This window comes from Pecten maximus, chromosome 2 (assembly GCF_902652985.1).
Source record: "Pecten maximus chromosome 2, xPecMax1.1, whole genome shotgun sequence".
Lineage (NCBI taxonomy): Eukaryota > Metazoa > Mollusca > Bivalvia > Pectinida > Pectinidae > Pecten > Pecten maximus.
In genome coordinates, this window is record NC_047016.1 from 32,750,134 (window position 1) to 32,776,919 (window position 26,786).

General features: G+C 36.0%; 1 protein-coding gene across 1 annotated transcript in view; it reads left to right on the plus strand.

Annotated features, from left to right (window-relative positions):
- The first annotated feature begins 5,972 nt into the window (after positions 1-5,972).
- LOC117321829 overlaps positions 5,973-26,786 on the plus strand; it is a 32,352-nt gene continuing 11,538 nt past the window's right edge. Inside the window, exons 1-14 of the mRNA XM_033876414.1 lie at positions 5,973-6,122; positions 11,945-12,054; positions 12,844-12,958; positions 13,270-13,346; positions 13,480-13,571; positions 13,952-14,005; positions 14,197-14,275; positions 16,487-16,565; positions 17,539-17,659; positions 18,781-18,863; positions 21,815-21,878; positions 22,344-22,481; positions 24,292-24,343; positions 26,156-26,276. Of these exons, the coding sequence (XP_033732305.1) occupies positions 6,022-6,122; positions 11,945-12,054; positions 12,844-12,958; positions 13,270-13,346; positions 13,480-13,571; positions 13,952-14,005; positions 14,197-14,275; positions 16,487-16,565; positions 17,539-17,659; positions 18,781-18,863; positions 21,815-21,878; positions 22,344-22,481; positions 24,292-24,343; positions 26,156-26,276 (1,286 nt within the window). The 5' untranslated portion in view covers positions 5,973-6,021. The remainder of the gene's footprint in view (positions 6,123-11,944; positions 12,055-12,843; positions 12,959-13,269; positions 13,347-13,479; positions 13,572-13,951; positions 14,006-14,196; positions 14,276-16,486; positions 16,566-17,538; positions 17,660-18,780; positions 18,864-21,814; positions 21,879-22,343; positions 22,482-24,291; positions 24,344-26,155; positions 26,277-26,786) is intronic.

The following is a 26,786-nucleotide window of genomic DNA, read 5'->3' on the forward strand; positions in this document are numbered from 1 at the left end:
TTGGCATGAAGCTTCTATGGCTAAAGGTCAACCAAAATTGTGAATAATATGGTCCCCACCCCCAAGGGGCCCTGAGGGACAGGGTCAAATTAAAATAATCTTCTTCTCTACTCTCAGATATGGTGGAATCAAACACTCTTCATAGATGGAAGGGGCTTAAGGTGCTTTACCGAAATTGTGAATTTCATGACCCTGAGGTCTTACATTTGCCCGTGGGGAGGGGGTAAACTTTACCATAATTTATATAGGGAATCACATTTTTGACTATGACTTGTTTGATTTCTATTGGAATTCATTCTAATTTGGTTAACATTATCAGCTTGGGATGGCAGTTTGATGGTATGCACATATTAGCCCTGACTGACCCCAAGGGGCTGATGGGCGGGGCTAAAAAAGATCGAATTGACGGAAATTAAAAAAATCTTCTTCTCTACTCTCAGATATGGTGGAATTAAACACTCTTCATAGATTGAAGGGTCTTAAGGTGCTTTAGCAAAATTGAGAATTTCATGACCCTGGGGTCTTATGTTTGCCCCTGGGGAGGGGGAAAACTTTACTATAGTTTATATAGGGAAATCTTATTTTTGGCTATCATTTGTTGGATTTCTATTGGAATTCATTCTAACTTGGTTAACATTATTAGCATGAGATTAGAGTTTGATGGTATGCACATATTGGCCCTGACTAACCCCCAGTGGCTGATGGGTGGGGCTAAAAAGGATTGAATTGACTGAAATTTCAAAAATCTTCTTCTCAAGACCCAAATAAGGTAGAATCAAATACTCTTCATACTGTAGATGGAAGGGTCTTAATGTACTTAACCAAAACTGTGAATTTCATGACCCTGGGGTCTCACGTTCGCCCCTTATGAGGGGGTATTCTTTACTATAGTTTATATAGGGAAATCACATTTTTAACTATCATTTGTTTGATTTCTATTGGAATTCATTCTAACATTATCAGCTTGGGATGGCAGTTTGATGGTATGTACATGTTGGTCTTGACTGACCCCCAGGGACTGATGGGTGGGGCCAAAAAGGGTCAATTTAATTAACTGAAATATTTCAAATCTCAGGTGACCATTAAGGCCTTAACTGGGCCTCTTGTTTTTAATATAAGACTATATATACATGGATGTGGGTTATTGTATAAGATTATGTACGGAGCATGGATCATAGCTTCATCATAGCTTTATATACAAAGTGTTACCCCTGGTTTCCAAAAATCGCCTTGTGAACAGGATATCTCAAGTTATACATCATGTATTGCAATCAAATTTGGCAAGAACATGTAGTTATAGAAAAGGACAGAACTGATTAAATCTGGAGACAAACAGACATAAAGTGTATTTTTAAAGAATTAAAATGAATTTTATTTATTCTTTGTCTAGTCACTGTATATACATATAATGGTAAAACTGATTGTCAAACACAATTCATTCTGGGAAAAGATATATGACTGATGTCTCCACTTAAACTGAAAAGTATTATATATGAAAATAATGAGGTACTTATCTCAAAATTTATCTCAAAATTTTCCAAACTTATTTATGAAATGCTTCATGCTTTTACATTATATTTACCTATGTCAGATGTTTTATATTCCTTGGACAGCATCTCATTCAACTGCTAGGACTGATCAGATGCCGAGGTTCTAAAGATGTGTTTCTGTTACAGGTGGGAGATGACAAAAGGGGTTTGTATGGCCTTCATTCCAGAGCTTTATGTTACTGATAAAATTTGGTCGTTGACAAATGTGTTTGGACAGTAGATACATTTTAGGTGTTGCATATTTCAAATGTAAACATATCTCGAAAACTTTGATATACAAAACTGTAAACATGTATCAGTTGATAAATGTAATAAAGTCTATTTGTATAAATTGCCACAGAACGATCAAAATAGACATCTGGGATGAGCAATAGATGCAAAACTTGAATATTGGATAGTTGGGTTTTTAAACACCACCATAAGACAGTGGAAATAACATTTAGGATGAGCAATAAATGCTGAATTTAATTTTTGTAAAGCTAGGTCACTGTGACCCTACTTTTCTAAACATTGCCAAAGTACAATGAAAATTGACATCTGGGATGAGCAATCAATGCTTAACTTGAATTTTGCAAAATTAGGTCACTGTGACCTACTTTTCTAAACATTGCCATGGGATATTGGAAATTGACATCTAGGATGAGCAATAGATGCTGAATTTAAATTTTGTAAAATAAGGTCACTGTGACCTACTTTTGAAAAATGGCCACAGAAGGATTGAACATTTATATCTTGGATAAGGCTTGGATCCTATATCTGATTTTTTTCCCCCTTAAAATTAGGTCACTGACCAACTTGTAAAATAAAAAAAGGTCATAGGAAATTAAAACTGACATGTGGGATGCTGAACTTGAATTTTGCAAAACCAGGTCAATGCATGTCTTAAAAATGTCTTAGGAAAATGAACATTTATATTTTTTTCTTGAATGAACAATAGATGCTGAACTTCGATTTTTAGCCCACCATCATCAGATGGTGGGCTATTCAAATCGCCCTGCGTCCGTGGTCCATGGTCCGTCCGTCCCTCCGTCCGTCCGTAAACAATTTTTGTTATTGCTATTTCTCAGAAAGTGCTGAAGGGATCTTTCTAAAATTTCATATGTAGGTTCCTCTTGGTGCCTAGTTTTGCCTATTGCATTTTGAGACCAATCAGAAAACAACATGGCCGACAGGCAGCCATCTTGGATTTTGACAATTGAAGTTTGTTATCGCTATTTCTCAGAAAGTACTGAAGGGATCTTTCTCAAATTTCATATGTAGGTTCCCCTTGGTGCCTAGTTATGCATATTGCATTTTGAGACTAATGGGAAAACAACATGGCCGACAGGCAGCCATCTTGGATTTTGACAATTGAAGTTTGTTATCACTATTTTTCAGAAAGCACTGAAGGGATCTTTCTCAAATTTCATATGTAGGTTCCCCTCGGTGCCTAGTTATGCATTTTGCATTTTGAGACTAATGGGAAAACAACATGGCCGACAGGCAGCCATCTTGGATTTTGACAATTGAAGTTTGTTATCGCTATTTCTCAGAAAGTGCTGAAGGGATCTTTCTCAAATTTCATATGTAGGTTTCCCTCGGTGCCTAGTTATGCATATTGCATTTTGAGACTAATGTGAAAACAACATGGCCGACAGGCAGCCATCTTGGATTTTGACAATTGAAGTTTGTTATCGCTATTTCTCAGAAAGTGCTGAAGGGATCTTTCTCAAATTTCATATGTAGGTTCCTGTTGGTGCCTAGTTTTGCATATTGCATTTTGAGACCAATCAGAAAACAACATGGCCGACAGGCAGCCATCTTGGATTTTGACAATTGAAGTTTGTTATCGCTATTTCTCAGAAAGTGCTGAAGGGATCTTTCTCAAATTTTTTGTAGGTTCCCCTTGGTGCCTAGTTATGTATATTGCATTTTGGGACCAATCGGAGAACAACATGGCCGACAGGCAGCCGTCTTGGATTTTGACAATTGAAGTTTGTTATCGCTATTTCTCAGAAAGTACTGAAGGGATCTTTCTTAAATTTCATTTGTAGGTTCCTCTTGGTTTCTTATTATGCATATTGTATTTTTGGACCGATCAGAAAACAACATGGCCGAGAGGCAGCCATCTTTGATTTTGACTATTGAAGTTTGTTATCGCTATTTCTCAGAAATTGCTGAAAGGATCTTTCTCAAATTTTATATGTAGGTTCCCCTTGGTCCCTGGTATTGCATTTTTGGACCAATCTGAAAACAACATGGCCGACAGACAGCCTTTATCGCTAAATCTTAAATATGTTATATAGGTTCCCTTTGTTTGAACAGTACTAGAGGGCTGTTTCTGAATTTACACAGATTAGTAAGACTTAGAGGAAGGGAAAAGTATAGAAAAGATTAATCTGACATGGAACCTATAAAGATCATTCAATGGTGGGTGCCAAGATCCCTCTGGGATCTCTTGTTCAATATGAGGTCACTATGACATCTTTTCCGAAAAACTGTCATCCCTATGTATGCGAGTGTTTTGAAGCCATGGCTGTGGTATGTTGGTGTAAATTTTATAATTACCTTAGTAGTAATTTCAGTGGTCACTTATTTGAATCTTCTAACAATTAAAAAAACCCATTTTGTTGACAAATTGATCAGTCAATAAACCAGTGTATAATATTTATTAAAATCAATTAACTGGACCATTGTGCTACACGACCATAAGCCTATTGTTGAGTGTATCATTGATGGTGGTGATGCTCTTCCGTAAATTACCGATAAAAAGTGTTCTTTTCACTTTTACAATTTATGGCCTTTATTTCGTAGTCGCCCAACATTCTTACCTCTTAACCTTTTACCAAGTAATGACTATAGTTCTGCCATTAATTGATATTCATATCTGTTACATGCCTATCCATAATGAGACATGCAACAAAAAACACTCACCATGCTGCACCGTAAATTTGCTGGTACATTTACATAATATACAGTCGTCCTATCAAAGTCAAATTTTGCATATTGATAGTAATGGGCATCATGAATATGCATGATAAAAAAATATTTGAAAAACTACTTAAAAGAATTGCAGGGTGTACAAAACTTCACAGGACACTTGCATGTGTACTGCACCATAAATTACCAAGTGTATTTCCATAATGAATTATGCACTCTTTGTATCAATGTCAACTTAAGCATGATATTAGTGACAGGCTTCATGTACTTGTTACAGAAAAAAATGATTGAAAATATAATTTTACGAATTGCGGGGTGTGTAAAAACCTCACAGGACACTCGTTCATTTCAAATTTTATTGACATACCATGACACCACCAGCTTATATGTCTTCATCTATCAACCTACTTGGATGGTTTGGTTTGTTTGGTTTGTTTTTGTTTAATGTCCTATTAACAGCCAGGGTCATTTAAGGACGTGCCAGGTTTTGGAGGTGGAGGAAAGCCGGAGTACCCGGAGAAAAACCACCAGCCTACGGTAAAGTAGATGAATTTTGATGATGTCTTGCTTTCATCAAACTCCATGAGGTAGATACCATCTACATGGAGATCCCTCCACAAAATGACCTTGGTTGTTAACAGAGTGATTAGTCTTGCAAAAAAATGAACCAAAACTCCATGAAACATGCATGTTTCTTTAAATCCTTTATTCTGGAAATGCAAATGTACAACTCGTCAATTCCATGCACTCACTGATAATTTATTACTGGTGTAAGATTATTAAGTCAGAATCATTCATTCTAAAGATGATTTAGAAAACTTTAAGATATCATTGAATATTTACATTGTACACAACATTCATGTAGAGGATTAAACTTATTGGTCTTTCACACTAATGAGTAACACTATTGAGAGACAGTCATCTTTTATCAATTTTATCCAGATAAAAATCAGATAATTTATAAAAATGCCCTTGATATCCTAGTAAGCTAAGAGGCTGAGGTTGCTATCAGATCTCCAGTCTGGAATGGTTACCTGTTTGAATGTCTATCTTAAAAGGTGTCCACATAGCTGGAGAGAAGATCATCAAAAATTGTTGCCTTCTCTGTCCAATTGTTTTTAGCTACAATAACGTAGCTCTGGACGACAGACGAACAATTTCTGACAGATGGTCGTCGTCAGACTGCCAGAGAACAGTGTAGGCAGGATATGAATATTTGTTTTAGATTTTTTTTATACAGAGGAAGTGACCCAATGTTATAGTAACCTTCACATAACACCATCTAGGTTCTAACAGTAGCTTTGGGTTTTGCCCTAGCCTGGGGTTTTGTCATATAGTCATAACTACACTTATATGCACAGCTCCATGGTCCCTAGGCCTATTACCATATACATATCTTACTACGTCCATAGTCCTACAAACATTTTGAATTTCCCGCTTACTGAATACATTATAAGGCCAATTACGCATGCGTTCAAATGCTTAAATATCAACATCCGGTTGGTGTCTGAGGCAGGCAGTGAAATGTGGTGACAGTTTCCCTGCTAGGCCTATGGCAGGACTCCTCGCTTTCATAGCACATGTCATGTCCGAGCTACGGAGACCTGTGGAGGAGCGGAACGGCAAGAGGAGAGTCTGGGGCCGAGTGACCAGGTAAAGCGATAACCATTGCCGGTTTGTGATATGGCGGCGTCATTGATTGATCAGTGATTGACCATTCTGATGAGAACTTTGTAATACTTAAAACGGTATGATCGATATTCAACTACAGATTTGGTAAATTTGTTTGTGTCATAATTTGGGTAATGTATATGAATTACTATAAGATTAGACGTACTGTCAGTTTTGTATTTACTTTGGTTTTGTTTTTGGGGTTTTCCAATTGTGCTAAATACTTCGGGCTTTCTTTTCCATTTGTCTGGAAATTTTTAGTATATTTCGTGAAACTTAATTTTACTTGTATTAAATCTGCTATTCTAAAAGTGATCTTCTGAGGCAAACCACTTTCATTAAGATCTGTGGTAGTGTGTAATAGTGTCATTATTATTGGGTAAAGGGTACCGATTTCTTCAACTAAAACAGTTTTTGTTTTTAAATGGAAGGAAGGAAGCTTTTAAGCTATATCATTGGGATGATCATATGTAACACGATAAGGCCGACTTTGAGAAGGATATACATCTACCATATTCTTAAATTATGAGATATCGTAAACTCATAAATTAACTTATATTTTCGTGTATATCAGAAAACAATTATTTAAATCAAGCTAAATAGGTAATTGGAGAGTGGCACGACCATTTAATTAGCAGGTTTGAATAATTATACAGTCATGAATTCAGTTAACCATTAACAGGGCACACATATATTAATATTATTGTATAGATATATGTTTATGTTAAAAAAAAGTAATTAACCTTGTTAATGGATAGCTTAAATTCTCTCTGGGTGAGCTGAAAGTGTGGCTTCACAATATACTTAACTTCGTCACTGTTTGATCTGAAACATTGTGGGTTAAAATATGCATATAATATGGGTCTCTAATGTTTCTTTTTTGTGGTATTTTCAATCTAATTAAAATCAGTCTTTTGACATCTATTCCTTTATGATCCTCTTAAATACACTACCAAATAATTGTGGTGTACTGTAGATGATCATAGAAGAGATAGCTGAAGCTTTTAATTACATATGTAGATTGTCACCCACAGGCATATTGGAGCCTAATATTGTCCTAGTTTTGATGGGCTAATGTTTCGTTGGTTAAAGGACTTTCAATGGGATTCTTGTTTTCTGTGGTCTAATTGGACTGTTGTTCTTTTGTTAGGTTTAAAGTCTAATATTATTAAGTATTTAAATCAAGGATTTCAAGAAAAATTTTGTGAAATAAATGTAAATGTAACAAAATTGAAAGCTATAAAGTATGAACATTTCCACTCTCAGCATGCAAAAAAGGCAGATGTTTCAGATGTTTTAGTTAATAGATTAGTTTAAAAACAAACCTTTGATAGAGAGATTTTCAGATATTGATTGTTAAATACTTTTATGAAAATTAAGCAATAATTACTGATTTCATTAATTACATACACTGTACATATTGTTCATCAACAGTCATAACAATGATTAATAGTAATTAAATACAGCTGTTTTTATCATAATTCATAATGAACAAATATACATAGGAGGAAGTTCATATCCTGGCAGATTCCATTTCTTGAAGGAACTTAATTTTGAACTGTTAGACAACTCTTATTGCTAGACTGTTGTATGGGAGTGCTATCCATTACGATATAAAGAACATTATCCTGCCCATCTGTGTTTAAGCACATTTCATTTGACTCCATATATAGACACTTATCTCCATGACTGATGATAATATTCCTTTGACATGATATATTTGAGCATATCATTACTGATACAGTAGCATAACTAATATATATGACGTAGTTAAGTCAACATTACGAAATAGAATTATTACGAAATAAGGGTTGAATTACAAAAGTATATTGTTTCTTCTCTGAATTTATATTGAAGTCTTTTTGTTATCATAATACATCAATGCTATTCTAAGTTTCTGTGCCTTTATTACTTTACTTAGCCCTATAAATTATAAAATCATTAAATGTATTAATATATTTAGGTTAAGGAATTACATAAGTGTATTGTCTCTTTTCTGAGTTTATGTTAAAGCCTAGCCTATTTGTGATTATAATACATCAGTGCAATGAATATTCTAAGTTTCTGTATCTTTATGCATTACTTTGCCCAATAAATCATACAATCATTATCTAAGTGCATTTAGGTTAAGGATTTGTCTGCGGCAGTGGGAAATATCACCTTTCAAAGGTTAACAATTCCTTGTATTAAACTAAACAAAGTCAATAACTGTTTTGTTATATGAAACGATTTCTAAAATAATATATTTTGCTGTACAAGATATGCATTTAACACAGCCTTGAAGTCATTCACCTACAGAAAAATCTCATTTCATTTGAAAAGCAACACGTCAAATAAAACAAAAACAACATAAATATTGTAGAATTACAATTGTATTGGCATGTAATGGAGAAATAATGAAGCTTTCATTTACTGTTAGTACTCAAATGACTACAGTACTGTTCATGAAGTAGTGATTCACATTCCTCACTGAAAGGGCAACAGCATGTGGATTTTCAAAGTTAACACTAAGGCCTTTTCTTGCAAAAGAATCCTGGAATATTTTTTCCTGTACCTCCTTGGTGGTCCCCATTCCTATCCTATTCCTCATCCTATCCTATCCTATCCTATCCTATCTTAAAGCATTATTTTTCCCTATAAGGTGTAGCCTTTATAGATCTATAAAGTCAAGCCATTCATGCTCTGGTGTCATTCACTGACAAATGTGTTGGCAATGTTCTGAAAAGGTGTAATCTCTTTGATTTAATATCACATCACACCACTCCAGCTGTGAAGCAATATATCATTTCTATGTAATGTTTTGATAAATGATTTTGACATGTCATCTGTCAGTTGTGTAAAAACCTTGTTCAGATCTGGGCGGTTTATATATCCTAGTGGCAGACGGCAAGTCTCTCATTAGGCAATGCTAATCATCGACTGCGGCTTGATCATATCAAAAAATTTCGAATTTAAGAAATTGAACAATATAACAGGGTATATATATAAACTTCCAGCTAGCAAGTTACATTAGTAAGATTGCTAGGCTTACAAGATGCTGTTTGACAGTTTATGTAAAGTTTATGTAAATATCAAAACAAATTAAGGACAATATCCTATATTATTTCACCTTTTCAAGTGTGACCATACATTAATACACATAAACAGACCACTTCACATGAAGTTTGTGGATGAAATATGGATGATACAAGAAACATTATTAATAAAAAATTTTGACCTATGACCTGAATAATAAAAAGTTTGTCAGTCCTATCTTATCTGCTCCTATCTTATCTACTTAGTGCCCCATATCAAAGATACACGTGCCAAATAGTAATCACTCTCTCCATTAATCTGTTTTCTGTCCATCCAAAAATTTTACTCCCTGATAAAACTGTGGTATCTATGAACTGATTTTCATGAAAATTTGTCATAATGTTCGGTTCATAAAAATGCACTCAGCTAAAAAGTCAAGGTCACAGTCATCAGGGTCAAGGGTCAAGGTCAGATTTTGTATCCTTTCACTGATGAACATTTTATGACATGATGAAGCAAAGTTGCTCATAATCAAACAAAGAGTCTACTTATTGAAAGGTCAAGGTCATCATGTCAAAGGTTAAGGTCAAATTTTGTAGCTTTTCACTGATGAACATTTTGTTATGATACTTTGAAGCAATGTTTGTTATAATATAACAAGGAGTCAACTGACCAAAGGTCAAAGTAACAGGGTCAAAGGTCCAGGTCAAATTTTGCATCTTTACAATGATGAACATTTTGTTATGACTTGATGAAGCAAAGATGTTAACAATTAAACAAGGTGTTAACTGACCAAAGGTCAAGGTCAGCAGGTCAGAGGTTAAGTTAACTGGGTCAAAGGTCAAGGTCAAATTTTGCAGCAGTTCACAAATGAACATTTCGTTATAACACTATGAAACAGTGTTTGTCATAATTAAACAGGGAGTCAACTTACCAAAGTCAAGGCCACAGGGTCAAATTTTGTAGCTTTTCACTGATGACCTTTTTGTTAAAATTAAACCAGAAGTCAACCGACCAAAGGTCAAGATCATAGGGTCGAAGGTGAAAAAATAAACTTTTTGTGATAACATTATGAATTAAAATTAGTCAAAATTTAATAAGAAACCAACTAACCAAAGGTTAAGGTAACAGAGTCAAAGGTCAAGGTCAAATTTTGCATCTTTTCAATGATAAACATTTTGTTATGACTTGATGAAGCAAAGATGTTCACAATTAAACAAGGAGTCTAGTGACCAAAGGTCAGGGTCAACAGGTCAGAGGTCAAGTTTGCTGGGTCAAAGGTGAAGGTCAAAGTTTGTAGCATTTCACAAATTAACATTTTGTTGTAACACTTTGAAGCAGTCTTTGTTATAATTAAACAAGGAGTCAACTGTCTAAAAGTCAAGGTCATAGGGTCAAAGGTCAAGATGAATCTTTTTGTGATCACATTATGAAGTGAGTTAGTCAGAATTCAACAAGAAACCAACTGATTTTAAGTCAAGGCCTTTAGGTCAATGTTATAGCAAACTGTATCGTTTTAGTGATGTAATATTAGTATGAAGAAGAGTTGGTCAGAATTAAACAAGGAGTCAACTGACCAATGGCCAAGGTCACAGGGTCCAAAGATTTAAGGTCAATGTCAAGATTAGTATTTTTCACTGATGAATATTTTGCTATGACATTATGGAGCAAAATTGGTCTGAATTAAAGGATAAGTCAACTGACAAAAGATCAAGGTCACTGGATTATAGTTTGTTGGGTTTATCACCCTGTGAATAGCTAGTGTTATTTTGAGGCAGAGACTCCTTATTGAAGTCAGTGGCTTCCTGATTGTACAACATAGGGGAGGCCTGTAGCATGCCATCCAGAGTAATTGTCTTTCTGAAGTGTCTGTATCTTAGGTTTTCTTGAGAAACACAAACTGCTATGGGTAGGGATTATTGAACCGCTCACCTGGGATCTTCACTTGAGGTTATGTGGGCAACACTCTAACCAACTGAGCTGGATTTAAGGTCAAGGTCATTTGGGTCCAAAATTCAAAGACAACGTGGATCTCTGACTAAGACCCTGGCTCTTGATGGGGAGATTTTGGAATAAAACAAATCAGAAAAAACGAATATTGCACCAGTATTTACATTTCTGCTAGGCCAGCAAATATGGAGGTGGAAGGAAACAAGAGTCATATCATAGTAAACATGAAATCATGGCCTTCTCCAGTTATGAAGAAAATGCTGGAATCACTTGTATATTTCATTACTATTGATCAGAATTTACAAAAGTGAAAGTCTATCTATGGCAGCTAAAATAATCAAAATAATAAATAAACATAGCAATGAATACCATCTATAAATTGATTATAATCTTTTGCCTAGTTGTATATAAAAGGTATAGGTTGGTGTGGCTTGTACATAGTGTTATATACAGTCTCTGTTACTCAGCTGAAGAAGCATGCTTTTTTGGCTCAGGAGGCCTAGGTAGAGCCGTTTATTATCACACAATTAAGAGACCCTGGTTCAAATTCTGTCGGGGCACTTGGTAGGAGTGTTTATTTCCCTGTTCTTCCACATAGTCTCTGAACTAAGATACCCACGGGGGTATAGGGTGTTGTGTGTTTGTCAAAGACATAGCTGAATGGTGGATAACAGGACTGGGCAGAAAGACAGGTGGCCATGTAGCTCAAATGATTTAGAGTGTCTGTAGATTTTGGACCGGGGTTTGAGTCCGGTATGACCATTGCATTTTTTCTCTCCTTTTACAGTTGTATGTTTATACAATGTAGTAACTATAGTGTATTGAAATGTTATATACAGTGACCTTCTGACAGTATACAACCAGTATGCCTGTTGTGAAAACAGACTGCCTACCTGCCGTCTTCGTGAAGCCTTCAATTCTCTCAACTTGTTTCCATCCAACTCACAAGGTATGTATAACCCCATTTCATATCCATGTACGTGGATGTAATTGATATTTTTATCTAAAAACAAGAAATATTTTTATTAGTGAAGAAAAATTTTGATTTGCGAATTATTAGGACCTGTGTTTTTTCCAAAATCATATACAGATGTGTAATAGGGTTTTAGAATTTTAAAGGGTTGAGTTTGCTTTTATTCTGTTTGGGTAGACATTCTTTAAGTTTATAGGGTCATAGGTCATGCTTGTCCACTTCTGAAATATAAAAAAAGTGTAAACAAGATACCTTATGAGTTCCTTTATCATTTTCCTTACCACAGTTTCTTGATTGAGTTAATATCAAAATTATGTATATGTAGCGAGTATATTTGCAGAATATAAGTAATTCATTAATTGAAAGAAGAAATTAAATGTCGTTAATGTAACACTCTGGTTAAGTTCAGGTTTCATGACAAATACATTGAGGGACCCTCACTAGTACTGATATGTCAGACTTGCCAGTAATCTTAGTTAATTTGATAAGTCAACTTTGTAAATACAAAATGTATATGTACTTCAGGGATTACTGAGCTCTTCCAATTTATCAAAGGAACAAGAGGTCTGATTTCCTGTTCAGATTGTGAAAAGGTATAAACCCACTAGAGTGAGTACCTGACCACAGGATTTGTTCCAGATGCTGACACTCTGGTTTCCTCCCATATTTAGACCTCTGTATTTTACCCTTCAGGCCTCACATTGTTGTAATTGTTATAAGAAATTAAGTGTATAAAGTGTTAAGTCCCATGCTGGTATATTATAGTGTATGAGATGGTTCAGTGTGCAGTGGAATATGGCAGCCCTTGTGAGTCAGATAACATCACATTCGGAGAATTCTGTGTACTGGTGTCAGAGCTCAAATCATACTACCTCAGGAAGTAAGTACATTCAGAATTATTCAGGAAATAAGTGTACGAACTGAGTTACAAACATTTTTTAAGTGGGCATTTGAAATTAAATATCTGTGATCACTGGTGTTAGAGCATCAGTAGACAATCTTTCAAGAAGTACCAGGTAAGTATCTTTGATATCAGAGTATTAGATTTCCTGCTTCAGGTGAAGCAAGTGTTTAATAATTTTAGAGTATAATTTTAATTTTTGTTGAAAAGTAAAGTTGTGTATATTAGAATTGTGTTGTTACTGATAGAGGTTTTTTGGCTGTTCCTTGATTTCCTGATCTTTGTTTTAGACCAGTCTCACCTCAGCCACGGTCCATGTACAGAGAGAGATCAACATCCAGTCCTTGTAAAAGATGGCAGCATAGAGGTATGGAAATGTGATTTATTGGTCTCAAAGAAAAGCTAACATGCAGCAAAGAATATGTTTGTTACCATTTGCATTCATATTACCACCTTATGTACTTATATTGTACAATCATATGTGTTTTTTATGGCCACAGTGTTTCTTGGAGGATCCTGTAACCCTACAAGCTGGCGACAGGATACAGCGATTCCGTTCTTCAAACAGCATGGCATTACCTTTTACAACCCTGTAAGTTAAGCTAACCAATCACTAGATTACAATGTACTGCTTTTAGGAGAATACTTGTTACCGAATGTTCCTGGTTATTCTGCCTGTGACATTTTCATGAGTGTTGTATATTGGTATTCGATGATCCATATGGAGTTATGGCGCTTTGCTCACTACAGTGTATGTGTTTCTTTATTTAAATCACCAGTGATTAAACGGGTCAATTTTTGCATATGGGCACATTTTGCATTGTTCAAAAGTCACAATTTTGGCCACTGTCTAAATTTTCTATGAAGTTATTGCCCTTTATTTGTTTTTGGAACAGAGACATGTCTTGAATTGAGGATCTATAGATTATTTAAAAAAAAAAAATAAATAAATAAATTTTCTCACTGTTACAGCAGGTGCAAAACTGGAGAGAAGAGTTGGTGGAGCTAGAAGCTCGAGCAAAACAGGTGAGATCATTAAATTACATATTATTTTAAATAATTTCATTACTGAAATATAGTCTTTAGTTTTGTCAATGGTGCTATTGTTAAAAAGGCTAACAAAATTGTTTAGTGAACACTTGTTGAAAATGATAGGTGTTATGCCTTTTCATCAGTCGATTTAAGTTTTCTTAAAGTAGTTGCTATTTTATTTACAGAGAGCAGACATTTTGTTTTTTGTGATTGATAACCAGACCAGGGCGATTACTTCTATGATCGAGACAGCCTACCTTGTGGGTAAGTTTACAAAGCCTACCTCATAGGTAAGGTTACAAAGCCTACCTCATAGGTAAGTTTACAAAGCCTACCTCATAGGTAAGTTTACAAAGTCTATCTCATAGGTAAGTTTACAGAGCCTACCTCATAGGTAAGGTTACAAAGCCTACCTCATAGGTAAGGTTACAAAGCCTACCTCATAGGTAAGTTTACAAAGCCTACCTCATAGGTAAGTTTACAAAGCCTACCTCATAGGTAAGTTTACAAAGCCTACCACATAGGTAAGTTTACAAAGCCTACCACATAGGTAAGTTTACAAAGCCTACCTCATAGGTAAGTTTACAAAGCCTACCTCATAGGTAAGTTTACAAAGCCTACCTTGTGGGTAAGTTTACAGAGTCTATCTCATAGGTAAGTTTACAAAGTCTATCTCATAGGTAAGTTTACAGAGTCTATCTCATAGGTAAGTTTACAAAGCCTACCTCATAGGTAAGTTTACACAGCCTACATCATAGGTAAGTTTACAAAGCCTACCTCATAGGTAAGTTTACAAAGCCTACCACATAGGTAAGTTTGCAGAGTCTATCTCATAGGTAAGTTTACAGAGCCTACCTCATAGGTAAGTTTACAAAGCCTACATCATAGGTAAGTTTACAAAGCCTACCTCATAGGTAAGTTTACAAAGCCTACCTCATAGGTAAGTTTACACAGCCTACATCATAGGTAAGTTTACAAAGCCTACCTCATAGGTAAGTTTACAAAGCCTACCTCATAGGTAAGTTTACAAATCGTGACTTTTAGGCAGACAGATTCCACCATGTAGATTTCAATTTGAGATTAAATCTCATTTGATATTTTGACATAAATATGGAATGAAATCTTGTGAGGGTCAATAACAGAGTTATCATTTCTTACGGAACAAAATGTTTATACGCTGAATGTAGATAACAGCCAGCATATAGCAGCAATTTGAGTAAAACTAAATTATGACCTGTATCGTGTTAATCTTGTAGAATCTCCATCATGTGCTTGTGGTTACCCTTGTGAAAACTCTTTTCATTATTTTTTTCAATGTCCAAATTACACGAATATTAGACGTATAATGTTTGATCAACTCTTACATCATCAGCCTATTCGCTTGCATTTATTGTTGCGTGGAAATGTAGACTTGACGACGGCTGAAAATGAATTCATTTTTCGCACAGTTCAAAATTTTATTCAATTTAGTGACCGTTTCTAAATTCATACATTCCTGTGAACAGATATATCTCTATGTTTATTCTAATTTTAACCTATGTCTCACTTAGAATATGTAATTTGATAATGTTTATATTGTAATACCGGTATGTTCATATGATGATATGTTAATTCACCAGTATAATTAAATTTGAATGCGTGGCACACGGACAAGAAACCTAGGAAGGAAAAGCTTGCCATAAGAGAATGTTTCATGGATTGTGTTTACTACGAACAATCGATAAGTGACATGTTTTGAATGTGTAGCTACAAGATAGTGCCACGTATTATTTATTATTACTCTGGCTTAACAATTAATAATTCGTGTACATTATTCATGAACATTTAGTTTAGTAAATTTATTATAAGAACAAATTTTCATCTTCTCACCCTGATATCTCTACATCTGTCCTTTTTCCTCCCAACTATTTGCTATCTTTCTATATAAATCAATGTAACCATTTCGTGTCGTTATCACACTTTCTGTAACATATATTTGTGGAGAGGGCTTTTCTAAGTTGTTATAACTTGTGCCCGATCCATTTGTTTATAACAATAAAATATTTTCAAATCAAATCAAATACCAATACAACAGCATGTGTTTTGTTGCCAAAGCAACCACATTAAGGATTCTGATTGGTCAAAATTTAGACATTGATCAATTTTGATGAAAATTTGTATATATGTGGGAGCCATATGGGGAGACTTCTGCAATGGTTCCCCATTGCAATTAGTAGTTGTTTATCATTATAATCTATTAATCTGGTACAAACCAGATATTTAGTGAGTTTGCAATAAGAAAGCAACAATGCAAAGACCAGACCAGGACTCGAGCATCGAATCTCTGAACTCTTAGAAGGACACTGTAACATCATGTTGAATATCTTTTTTTAAGCCATGTTCAAACAGTGTTATCGTCCTCTATACTTCAATCCATTCGTAATTTAGGTGTCGCCCGCTAGTAAAGTTGACATTTTTTCTGTTTGATGTTTTTAGCCACTCAACGACAAGTGATTGCTATTATACATGAATATGACAAGAACATGAAGATCTGTGGAGAGGAAGTTTCAAAATGGTGAGTTGAATTCTTTTTCATCATGAAAAAACTTAATTTGTATTTCTTTTTCTCTTATATATCAGTGGTGCTTTCTCTTTCTTTATCAAGTTATTCCAATGTTGTAAATTTCTAAAATGATTGATAGAAAAAAGTTGCTGTTATTCCCAGTTGTATAAGTATCTATCCCTAGACAATCATTGTAAGCATTTCTGTTACACTTGTTACTTGGTCAGTCAGAGATATAGTTTTTTAAGGTTCATCTAAATAACAAATCCAGTGATATTTTACAAACCTGGTGCAATGAAACAGAAGCAACGTTATCAATTGTTAGTATGTGTCATGACTTACCAGGGGGTCTTGCTGTTAACATGAAATTTGTTAAACTGCTTGTTAATTTCGACAAAAATAACAAGCAGCTTATTATTAACAATAACATGTTAACAGCCAGACTCATGGTTAGCCATATGGCCATGGTAGAGAAGAAGATGCTAGCAATTGATACAGTAGTGAATTATAAGCTTGTAAGATATTACTGGTTATGCTATTTGAATGAATCTTAATAAGTACTAAACAATTGTATGTACCTATTTTTAGTTCACTGTTTATGAGTAACTATTTGCTAAATCTTTTCATCTGCATCCATATCAGCATCCGTAAAACTTTTTTGGAGGTGATATAGTTTAAAAAGTTTTAAAAGGCATCTTATTCCATAGATATACATCTCATATCCATCTTGTATAACTGTTAGAGACCAAGGTATAATGAAATGAAAAATTGGTTGTTGAATGAATTCAAATTTTTTTTATTTTTCCATATTTGGATTTAACCATTGGACATCAACACAAAATTTGTTCGAATTACTTTCAGAATTTGTTTCAATTGTGCATAATTATTTGTGCATCAAATGCATTAATTTTGCATTGAGATTCTGTATCCTGATAATTTTCTGAACTTCATTATCATTGATTACACTTGTTATGTCTGGCCATAGTGAGGTGATGGATCTTTCGAGAGCCAGGCAGATACTGGTGGATTTGGTGGAGAGAAACAGTTTACCAGTCTTCGCAAGCTTGGAAACTGCACTGAAATGTACTCAGACAGTACTTGACAGGGTAGGTCTTATAGACAAGGTAGGCTGTACTGACATAGTGTCTGTCCTAGTACAGCTGTACCCAGACTAAACAAAGTAGTACTTACATCTTGTCTGTCTTAGTACAGCTGTACCCAAACTAAACAAAGTAGTACTGACATAGTGTCTGTCCTAGTACAGCTGTACCCATGTGAAACAAGATAGTACTGACATATTGTCTGTCCGAGTACAGCTGTACCCAGACTAAACAATGTAGTACTGACATATTGTCTGTCTTAGTACAGCTGTACCAAGGCTAGACAAGGTAGTACTGACAGTGTCTGTCTTAGTACAGCTGTACCCAGACTAGACAAGATAGGCTGTACTGACATCTTGTCTGTCCTAGTACAGCTGTACCCAGGCTAGACAAGGTAGTACTGACATAGTGTCTGTCCTAGTAGAGCTGTACCCAGATTAACAAGGTAGTACTGACATAGTGTCTGTCTTAGTACAGCTGTACCCAGACTTAACATGCTAGGCTCTACTGACATAGTGTCTGTCCTAGTACAGCTGTACCCAGACTACACAAAGTAGGCTGTACTGACATAGTGTCTGTCCTAGTAGAGCTGTACCCAGATTAACAAGGTAGTACTGACATAGTGTCTGTCTTAGTACAGCTGTACCCAGACTAAACAATGTAGTTCTGACAGTGTCTGTCCTAGTAGAGCTGTACCCAGACTAACAAGGTAGACTAATCCAGTGAAAAAAGATTTTGTAGTTACTTTGAAATCATTTGTTATTCAATGCCTTAGCTTAAATACAAATGTACATACTATAAGGTAATGCAAAAGATATAAATTCGAAAAAGTTATCAAATTCAGCGCTGTACAAAATTGTTTCTCATTTGTTTAATTTTGTAGGGTTGATATTTCACAGCTGTTAAGTCAAATCTACTATACCGGAATTAAATTTCAAGTAATATCGACTAATCCAAACTTAGTGATACTTTAACTGGTAAACATTTGTATACATATATGGGATGCTAGATAGCCTTAAACTGAAATTGGGTTATAGACTAATAGCCTTTTGTCCATTTAGAGTATGACTTTTTTGAGTGACTACATGTTATTGATTACTTAATTACAATATGCTGCCTATCTACAGGGATTGAAGGTTGAGGATCTAATCGTGGAGGACGGTGTACAGCCTGTATTATATGGTTACCTCAAGGTGGGAACAGCTCTACTGTAAGTATAGTCACCATTTGTACAATCTGCACAGTCTTCAACCAATACCACTGATTGTAACTTGGACGAACATGACTACCAAAACTGATGTAAAGAATGAAACAAACACCTGTAATACACTATATCCATAATTAGGGCCCTGTATCACAGGTGCCCAATAATAATCTCTATCTGCTTGTGCGATCGTCTACAAATTTTGTTCCTGGCTGATGACTCTTGTATTTATTGATGGATTTACATGCAATTTGTTCAAGATGTTCAGTTTACAAAAGCATGTACTGGTCAAGGTCATTAGGTCCACTAATGAACATTTTTGTCATGACGTTTTGAAGAAATATTGGTCAGAATTTTAACAAGTCAGCTGATCCAATGTCACTAGGTCATAGGTCAGGGTTACTGGGTCAAAGGTCAAGGTCAAATTTTGTATATTTTTAACCCCCACCCCCACCCCCACCCTGTTTTCATGAAATGTTGGTCAGAGTTAAACAAAGAGTCAAATTATTAAAGGTCAAGGTCACTAGGTCAAAGTTCAAGGTGATATATTGCACCATTTCACTGATAAACATTTTTTAATGACACTATGAAGTGATATTGGTTAGAATTAAACATGGAGTCAACTGACCAAAGGTCAAAGGTCAAGGTCCAGTTTTGTATCTCAGTGATGAACATTTTGTGAAGATATTACAAGACAAAGTTTGTCGGAATTTTACAAGAAGTTGACTCACTAAAGATCAAGGTTAATGGGTCAAAGTTCAAGGTCATTTGGGTTCAAAGGTGAAGAATAACTTCCACATTTCTATCAAACACACACTTGCATCTCTGAATTGGGGTGTCTGTAATCCACAGATGTAACTGTCGACACAGCCCATATATAACCTAAGAACATGTAGGATCACATTATCTGTTTTGTCCACAGTGGAAATCGGTTATACTTTCCACAACAGCCATCCAGATAAGTACATAACAGCTCAAATAATGATACTATATATATCTGCCCACAAAGGACTTCTTACAGTTGCCCACATAGGGCATAATAGTAATATAGTTGCCCATAAAGGACGCCTCATCAAAAGTTGTCTACCAAGGGCTTCTGAATTACAATACACTTATATAGCTGCCCACACTGAACATCTCACCAACAAAACTGCCCACACTGGACATTTCACCAATAAATTGCCACAATGAACATCTCACCAACAACTTCCCACACTGGACATACCACACATAAAGCTGCCCACATGGGACATTTCACCAACTACTGCCCACACTGGACATTTCACACATAAAGCTGCCCACATGGGACATCTCACACTTATAAAACTGCCCACACATGACATCTCACACTTATAAAACTGCACACACAGGACAACCTACCAATAACTGCCACATGTACACAGAACAGCTCACCAACTGCTGCCTACAAAGGACTGGTCAATGGGAGCTCATGTTGCCCACACAAGATTGGTAACTATGGTTACAGGACTGGATACCATGTCAGTCTCACATATCAACCATCTACTCTCACACCATCATAGGTTAAAACTATAATAACATATATATAAATGTCTAACTATTGCTCCCTAATTATACCCCCGCAACGAAGTTAGGGGGATACTGGAATCAGGTTGTCTGTCCGTCCGTCCGTCCGTCTGGCTGTAGACCCTTTTTGTCCGGACAACTCCTCCTAAACCGATGGGCCGATTCCAATGAAACTTCACACACATATTAATGATCATGTGCAGATGTGCATCTCACTTTCTTTTTCTCCAAACTATGGTTGCTATGGCAACTGGTCACTATAAACAGGTTTTCTGATAGAACCATAACTTTAAGTTTGTCCGGACAACTCCTCCTAAATCGAAGGGCTGATTTCAATGAAACTTCATACAAATATAGAGGACCATGTGTAGATGTGCATGCCACTTTCTTTTTCTCAAAATTATTGTTGCTATGGCAACTGGTCATTATAAACAGGTTTTCTGATAAGAACCATAACTTTAAGTTTGTGTGGACAACTCCTCCTAAACCAATGGGCCGATTCCAATGAAACTTCACACACATATTAATGATCATGTGTAGATGTGCATGCCACTTTATTTTTCTCAAAATTATGGTTGCTATGGCAACTGGTCACTATAAACAGTTTTTCTGATAGAACCATAACTTTAAGTTTGTCCGGACAACTCCTCCTAAACCGAAGGGCCGATTTCAATGACACTTCACACAAATATAGAGGACCATGTGCAGATGTGCATGCCACTTTCTTTTTCTCAAAATTATGGTTGCTATGGCAACTGGTCACTATAAACAGGTTTTCTGATAAGAACCATAACTTTAAGTTTGTCCGGACAACTCCTCCTAAACCAAAGGGCCGATTTCAATGAAACTTCACACAAATATAGAGGACCATGTGTAGATGTGCATGCCACTTTCTTTTTCTCAAAATTATGGTTGCTATGGCAACTGGTCACTATTAACGGGTTTTCTTATAAGAACCATAACTTTAAGTTTGTCCGGACAACTCCTCCTAAACTTTTTGTTTTGTTTTTGTTTTTCTTTTGTTTTTGTTTTTATTCTGGTCTGATAGGTTTTTATTTCATGTTTGTTTTTAGTACAAGATATTTATATCCTCTATATGAGACTCCAATATCAAAACAGTGAAACAATTATGGCACTTGTGATAGTGCATTGTATTTGGATTGGTCATATGTAAGATTTATAAGTATATTTCAGTTCCTGATTTTCCCAGTGTTTAGCTAGTACTTTTTAAAGACATTTAAAACCACACTCTGGGAGATTCTTCTTTGTTGTTACAATATGTATGATATAAGATTGGATTGTGTTATATTATTTAGTCATACAGCATTGCCAATGGAATATTTTTCTCCTTAATAATTTCCTTGATTCCTCATATTTTTTTTCTCATTTGAAACACCTCGTTCATTGTTTAGACATATGCGGGAATCCTTTAACTCCATGGACAGCACTGGATCTGGCTACATCACTGCTAAAGATGTGAGTATATGGCTTCAACAGAACAGACATTTACACTTTTACAATACATGGTTAGGACAGCTTAATTGATATTGTGTTGAGTTATTTCTAGAAATATAATTTTTGGCTGCGTTCTATGTCACACCTATTGTGTAACGGGGTATCTCTCCCATCATTTTCATTCATTAGATTATTTACTAGCTTTGTTCTTTTAGAATTATTTTGTTTGAAACAGGGAAAATGTGTTTTTTTAAATTGTTATACTTTAGATATACATTTTATATTTTTAAGGTATCTTAATTGAAATTTTATCTTAATATTTATCTTAATGCAATATTTGCAGTTTCTGTTTCCTGTTACGAAGGTCAGTGCACCAATCCATTATTGCATTAATCTTAAAGAAGTTAATAATGTCTTAGAATTTGACTTGTGAAATTCCTTTTTTTTTTTAATTATACATTAAATTAACTCTCTTGCTTTATGTAGGTATGCTTGGCCTACAAGAGCTGTATGGGAGGACAGAGTCTTGACCTGGAGTGGCTTAGTAACCATAGAAACAATAGTCCTGATAACCAGTATAATTTTGAAGATTTCTGCTGTGTTGTTGCAGAGTATCAGAAGAGGGTAGGAATCTTTTTACTTGAAACTTAAACTTTATTTTTTCAAAGACATACCAATAGTAAATTATTTTTTCATCAGTTATAATACAGGGGTAGAATTTAACTTTTTTAGTAACTCGCACGTTGTTGCGAGTGGATAAAATTTTCACTCGCAAAATTACAAACTTACTCGCAATTTTGAAATTGTGCTATTCGTTTAAAAATTTCATTTTGTTTTTGTCATATCTGAAGTTGACTTGTTAAATTAGAAAATGGACAATACAGTAAGTACTGATAGAATTTCAAGTAAGAACAAAACATTTACCAATGATGACTTGTCGGGACTATATTCTTTGCATGTTTTGCAATAAATTTCAATAACGTGCACATGATCATCGTCAAGGTTTTTTTCCAGGTCAATATGCAGTTCACGCTCCCATTTCTCGACAGTTTGTTTTGTTGGCCTTGGGATGCGTTTCACTTTTTTCTTAGGAGTTGGCCCACTTTCTGTACATGTGTCCTTGCTCTCATCATTTTCGCCGATCTTTTCATTTGATGTTCCGGCAGCGGCTGACTTAAAAAATTTGGTTATGTCAGCCATGCTAGCAGACGTCGTGCTTTGTTTCTCGGAAACTCTCGTTTCTTTTCCATTACAATATATTCATGTATATCGTAGTCTTTGAGACGCTTGAAACTAACGAGTGCTGTGTACAAGCGTCACCAAGATAATGCATTGTCTGTGTGTCGGCTTCCGTCGATGTTTTACTATGTGTGTCTGTTTTACCAGGATTTATATGCACTCGCAGAAAAATGCAAGTACCACAATTTTCTACTCGCAAAATGAAAAATCAGCTCGCATTTAGCGAGTGTGCGAGCGTTAAATTCGAACGCTGGTTATAAAAAGTAAAACTGTAAATGAAATCAGTGACAGAACTAAGACTGAAATCAATATTTATCAATACTAAGATTTCAGTCAATACTTGTCAGTACCATGACTTCAGTCAATACTTGTCAGTACCCAAGACTTCAGTCAATACTTGTCAGTACCAAGACTTTGGTCAATACTTGTCAGTACCAAGACTTCAGTCAATACTTGTCAGTACCAAGACTTCAGTCAATACTTGTCAGTACAATGACTTCAGTCAATACTTGTCAGTACAATGACTTCAGTCAATACTTGTCAGTACAATGACTTCAGTCAATACTTGTCAGTATCATGACTTCAGTCAATACCTGTCAGTACAATGACTTCAGTCAATACTTGTCAGTACCAAGACTTCAGTCAATACCTGTCAGTACAATGACTTCAGTCAATACTTGTCAGTACCAAGACTTCGGTCAATACTTGTCAGTACCCAGACTTCAGTCAATACTTGTCAGTACCCAAGACTTCGGTCAACACTTGTCAGTACCAAGACTTCAGTCAATACTTGTCAGTACCCAAGACTTCAGTCAATATTTGTCAGTACCCAAGACTTCAGTCAATATTTGTCAGTACCAAGACATCGGTCAATACTTGTCAGTACCAAGACTTCAGTCAATATTTGTCAGTACCCAAGACTTCAGTCAATATTTGTCAGTACCAAGACATCGGTCAATACTTGTCAGTACCAAGACTTCAGTCAATATTTGTCAGTACCAAGACCTCAGTCAATATTTGTCAGTACTAAGACATCGGTCAATAGTTGTCAGTACCATGACTTCAGTCAATACTTGTCAGTACCCAAGATCTCAGTCAATACTTGTCAGTACCATAGCTCCAATCAATTCCATGGCTTTGGCCATTGGTACTTGCCATGTATGGCAATCTGTAATGTTCCTTTTTTTTTTAACAGAGCAAGCCATTTCTTGAAAAGTTGCTTCATCTCATCAGATGTTTCCTTCAAAGTAAGTATTTAGTACAGATATATAGTTTAATCACTGTGCATATGTTATGTTTTTAGAATTTAACACTGTAACACTCTCAACACCCCAGCCCCCATCTAATAAACCAAGAAAACCATCCACAATCTAATAGAGTAAGATACTACAACGACCTCTACATGTCCTACAGAGACCTATTCATGTCCAGGTACATATACATATCCTACAGAGACCTATACATATCCTACAGAGACCTAGGCATGTCATACAGAGACCTATACATGTCATACAGAGATATAAGCATGTCCTACAGAGACCTATGCATACCCTACAGAGACCTACATGTATACATATCCCACAGAGACCTATACATATCCTACAGAGACCTATACATATCCTACAGAGACCTATACATGTCCTACAGAGACCTATACATATCCTACAGAGACCTATACATGTCCTACAGAGATGTCCCACATAGACATATACATATCCTACAGAGACCTATACATATCCTACAGAGACCTATACATATCCTACAGAGACCTATACATGTCCTACAGAGACCTATACATATCCTACAGAGACCTATACATGTCCTACAGAGATGTCCCACATAGACATATACATATCCTACAGAGACCTATACATATCCTACAGAGACCTATACATATCCTACAGAGACCTATACATGTCCTACAGAGACCTTAACATGTCCTACAGAGACCTATACATATCCTACAGAGACCAATACATATCCTACAGAGACCTATACATATCCTACAGAGACCTATATATATCCTACAGAGACCTAGGCATGTCATACAGAGACCTATACATATCCTACAGAGACCTATACATGTCCTACAGAGACCTATACATGTCCTACAGAGACCTATACAGATCCTGCAGAGACCTATACATATCCTACAGAGACCTATACATGTCCTACAGAGACCTTAACATGTCCTACAGAGACCTATACATATCCTACAGAGACCTATACAGATCCTACAGAGACCTATACATATCCTACAGAGACCTATATATATCCTACAGAGACCTAGGCATGTCATACAGAGACCTATACATATCCTACAGAGACCTATACATGTCCTACAGAGACCTATACATATCCTAGAGACCTATACATATCCCACATAGACCTTTACATATCCTACAGAGACATATACATATCCTACAGAGACCTATACATATCCAACAGAGACCTATACATGTCCCACAGAGACCTATTCAGGTCCTACAGAGACCTATACATATCCTATAGAGACCTATACATATCCTACAGAGACCTATACATATCCCACAGAGACCTATTCATGTCCTACATAGACCTATACATATCCTATAGAGACCTATACATATCCTACAGAGACCTATACATATCCTACATAGACCTAAACATGTCCCACAGAGACCTATACATGTCCTACATAGACCTTTACATATCCTATAGAGACCTATACATGTCCTACAGAGACCTATACATATCCTACAGAGACCTAAACATGTCCTACAGAGACCTATACTTGTCCTACAGAGACCTATACATGTCCTACAGTGACCTTAACATGTCCTACAGAGACCTATACATATCGTACAGAGACCTATACATGTCCTACAGAGACCTATACATATCCTACAGAGACCTATACATGTCCTACAGAGACCTTAACATGTCCTACAGAGACCTATACATATCCTACAGAGATGTCCCACAGAGACCTGTTCATATCCTGCAGAGACCTACACCTCTGGGATAAATGAATAATATGGTGTACTAAAAGACTTGATAATCTCTTGTTCTTTTTTTAGAAATCACAAATCATTCCATAACCCCAAACTGCAATAATATTCAGGAGTATCGAGACATCTACCTTGGGGGTAGCTGTGGGGACTCTAACTGGAGGGAGGGAATAGCTGTCCCACTACTGAGGTATGTAACAAGGAGGACAGTGTCTGTCCCACTACTGAGGTATATAACTAGGTGGCCAGTGGCGGATAGTGGCTGTCCCACTACTGAGGTATGTAACAAGGAGGACAGTGTCTGTCCCACTACTGAGGTATATAACTAGGTGGCCAGTGGCGGATAGTGGCTGTCCCACTACTGAGGTAAGTAACTAAGTGGACAGTGGCTGTCCCACTACTGAGGTATGTAACTAGGTGGACAGTGGCTGTCCCACTACTGAGGTATGTAACTAGGTGGACAGTGGCTGTCCCACTACTGAGGTATGTAACTAGGTTGACAGTGGCTGTCCCACTACTGAGGTATGTAACTAGGTGGACAGTGGCTGTCCCACTACTGAGGTATGTAACTAGGTGGACAGTGGCTGTCCCACTACTGAGGTATGTAACTAGATGGACAGTGGCTGCCCCACTACTGAGGTATGTAGCTAGGTAGACAGTGGCGGATAGTTGCTGTCCCACTACTGAGGTATGTAGCTAG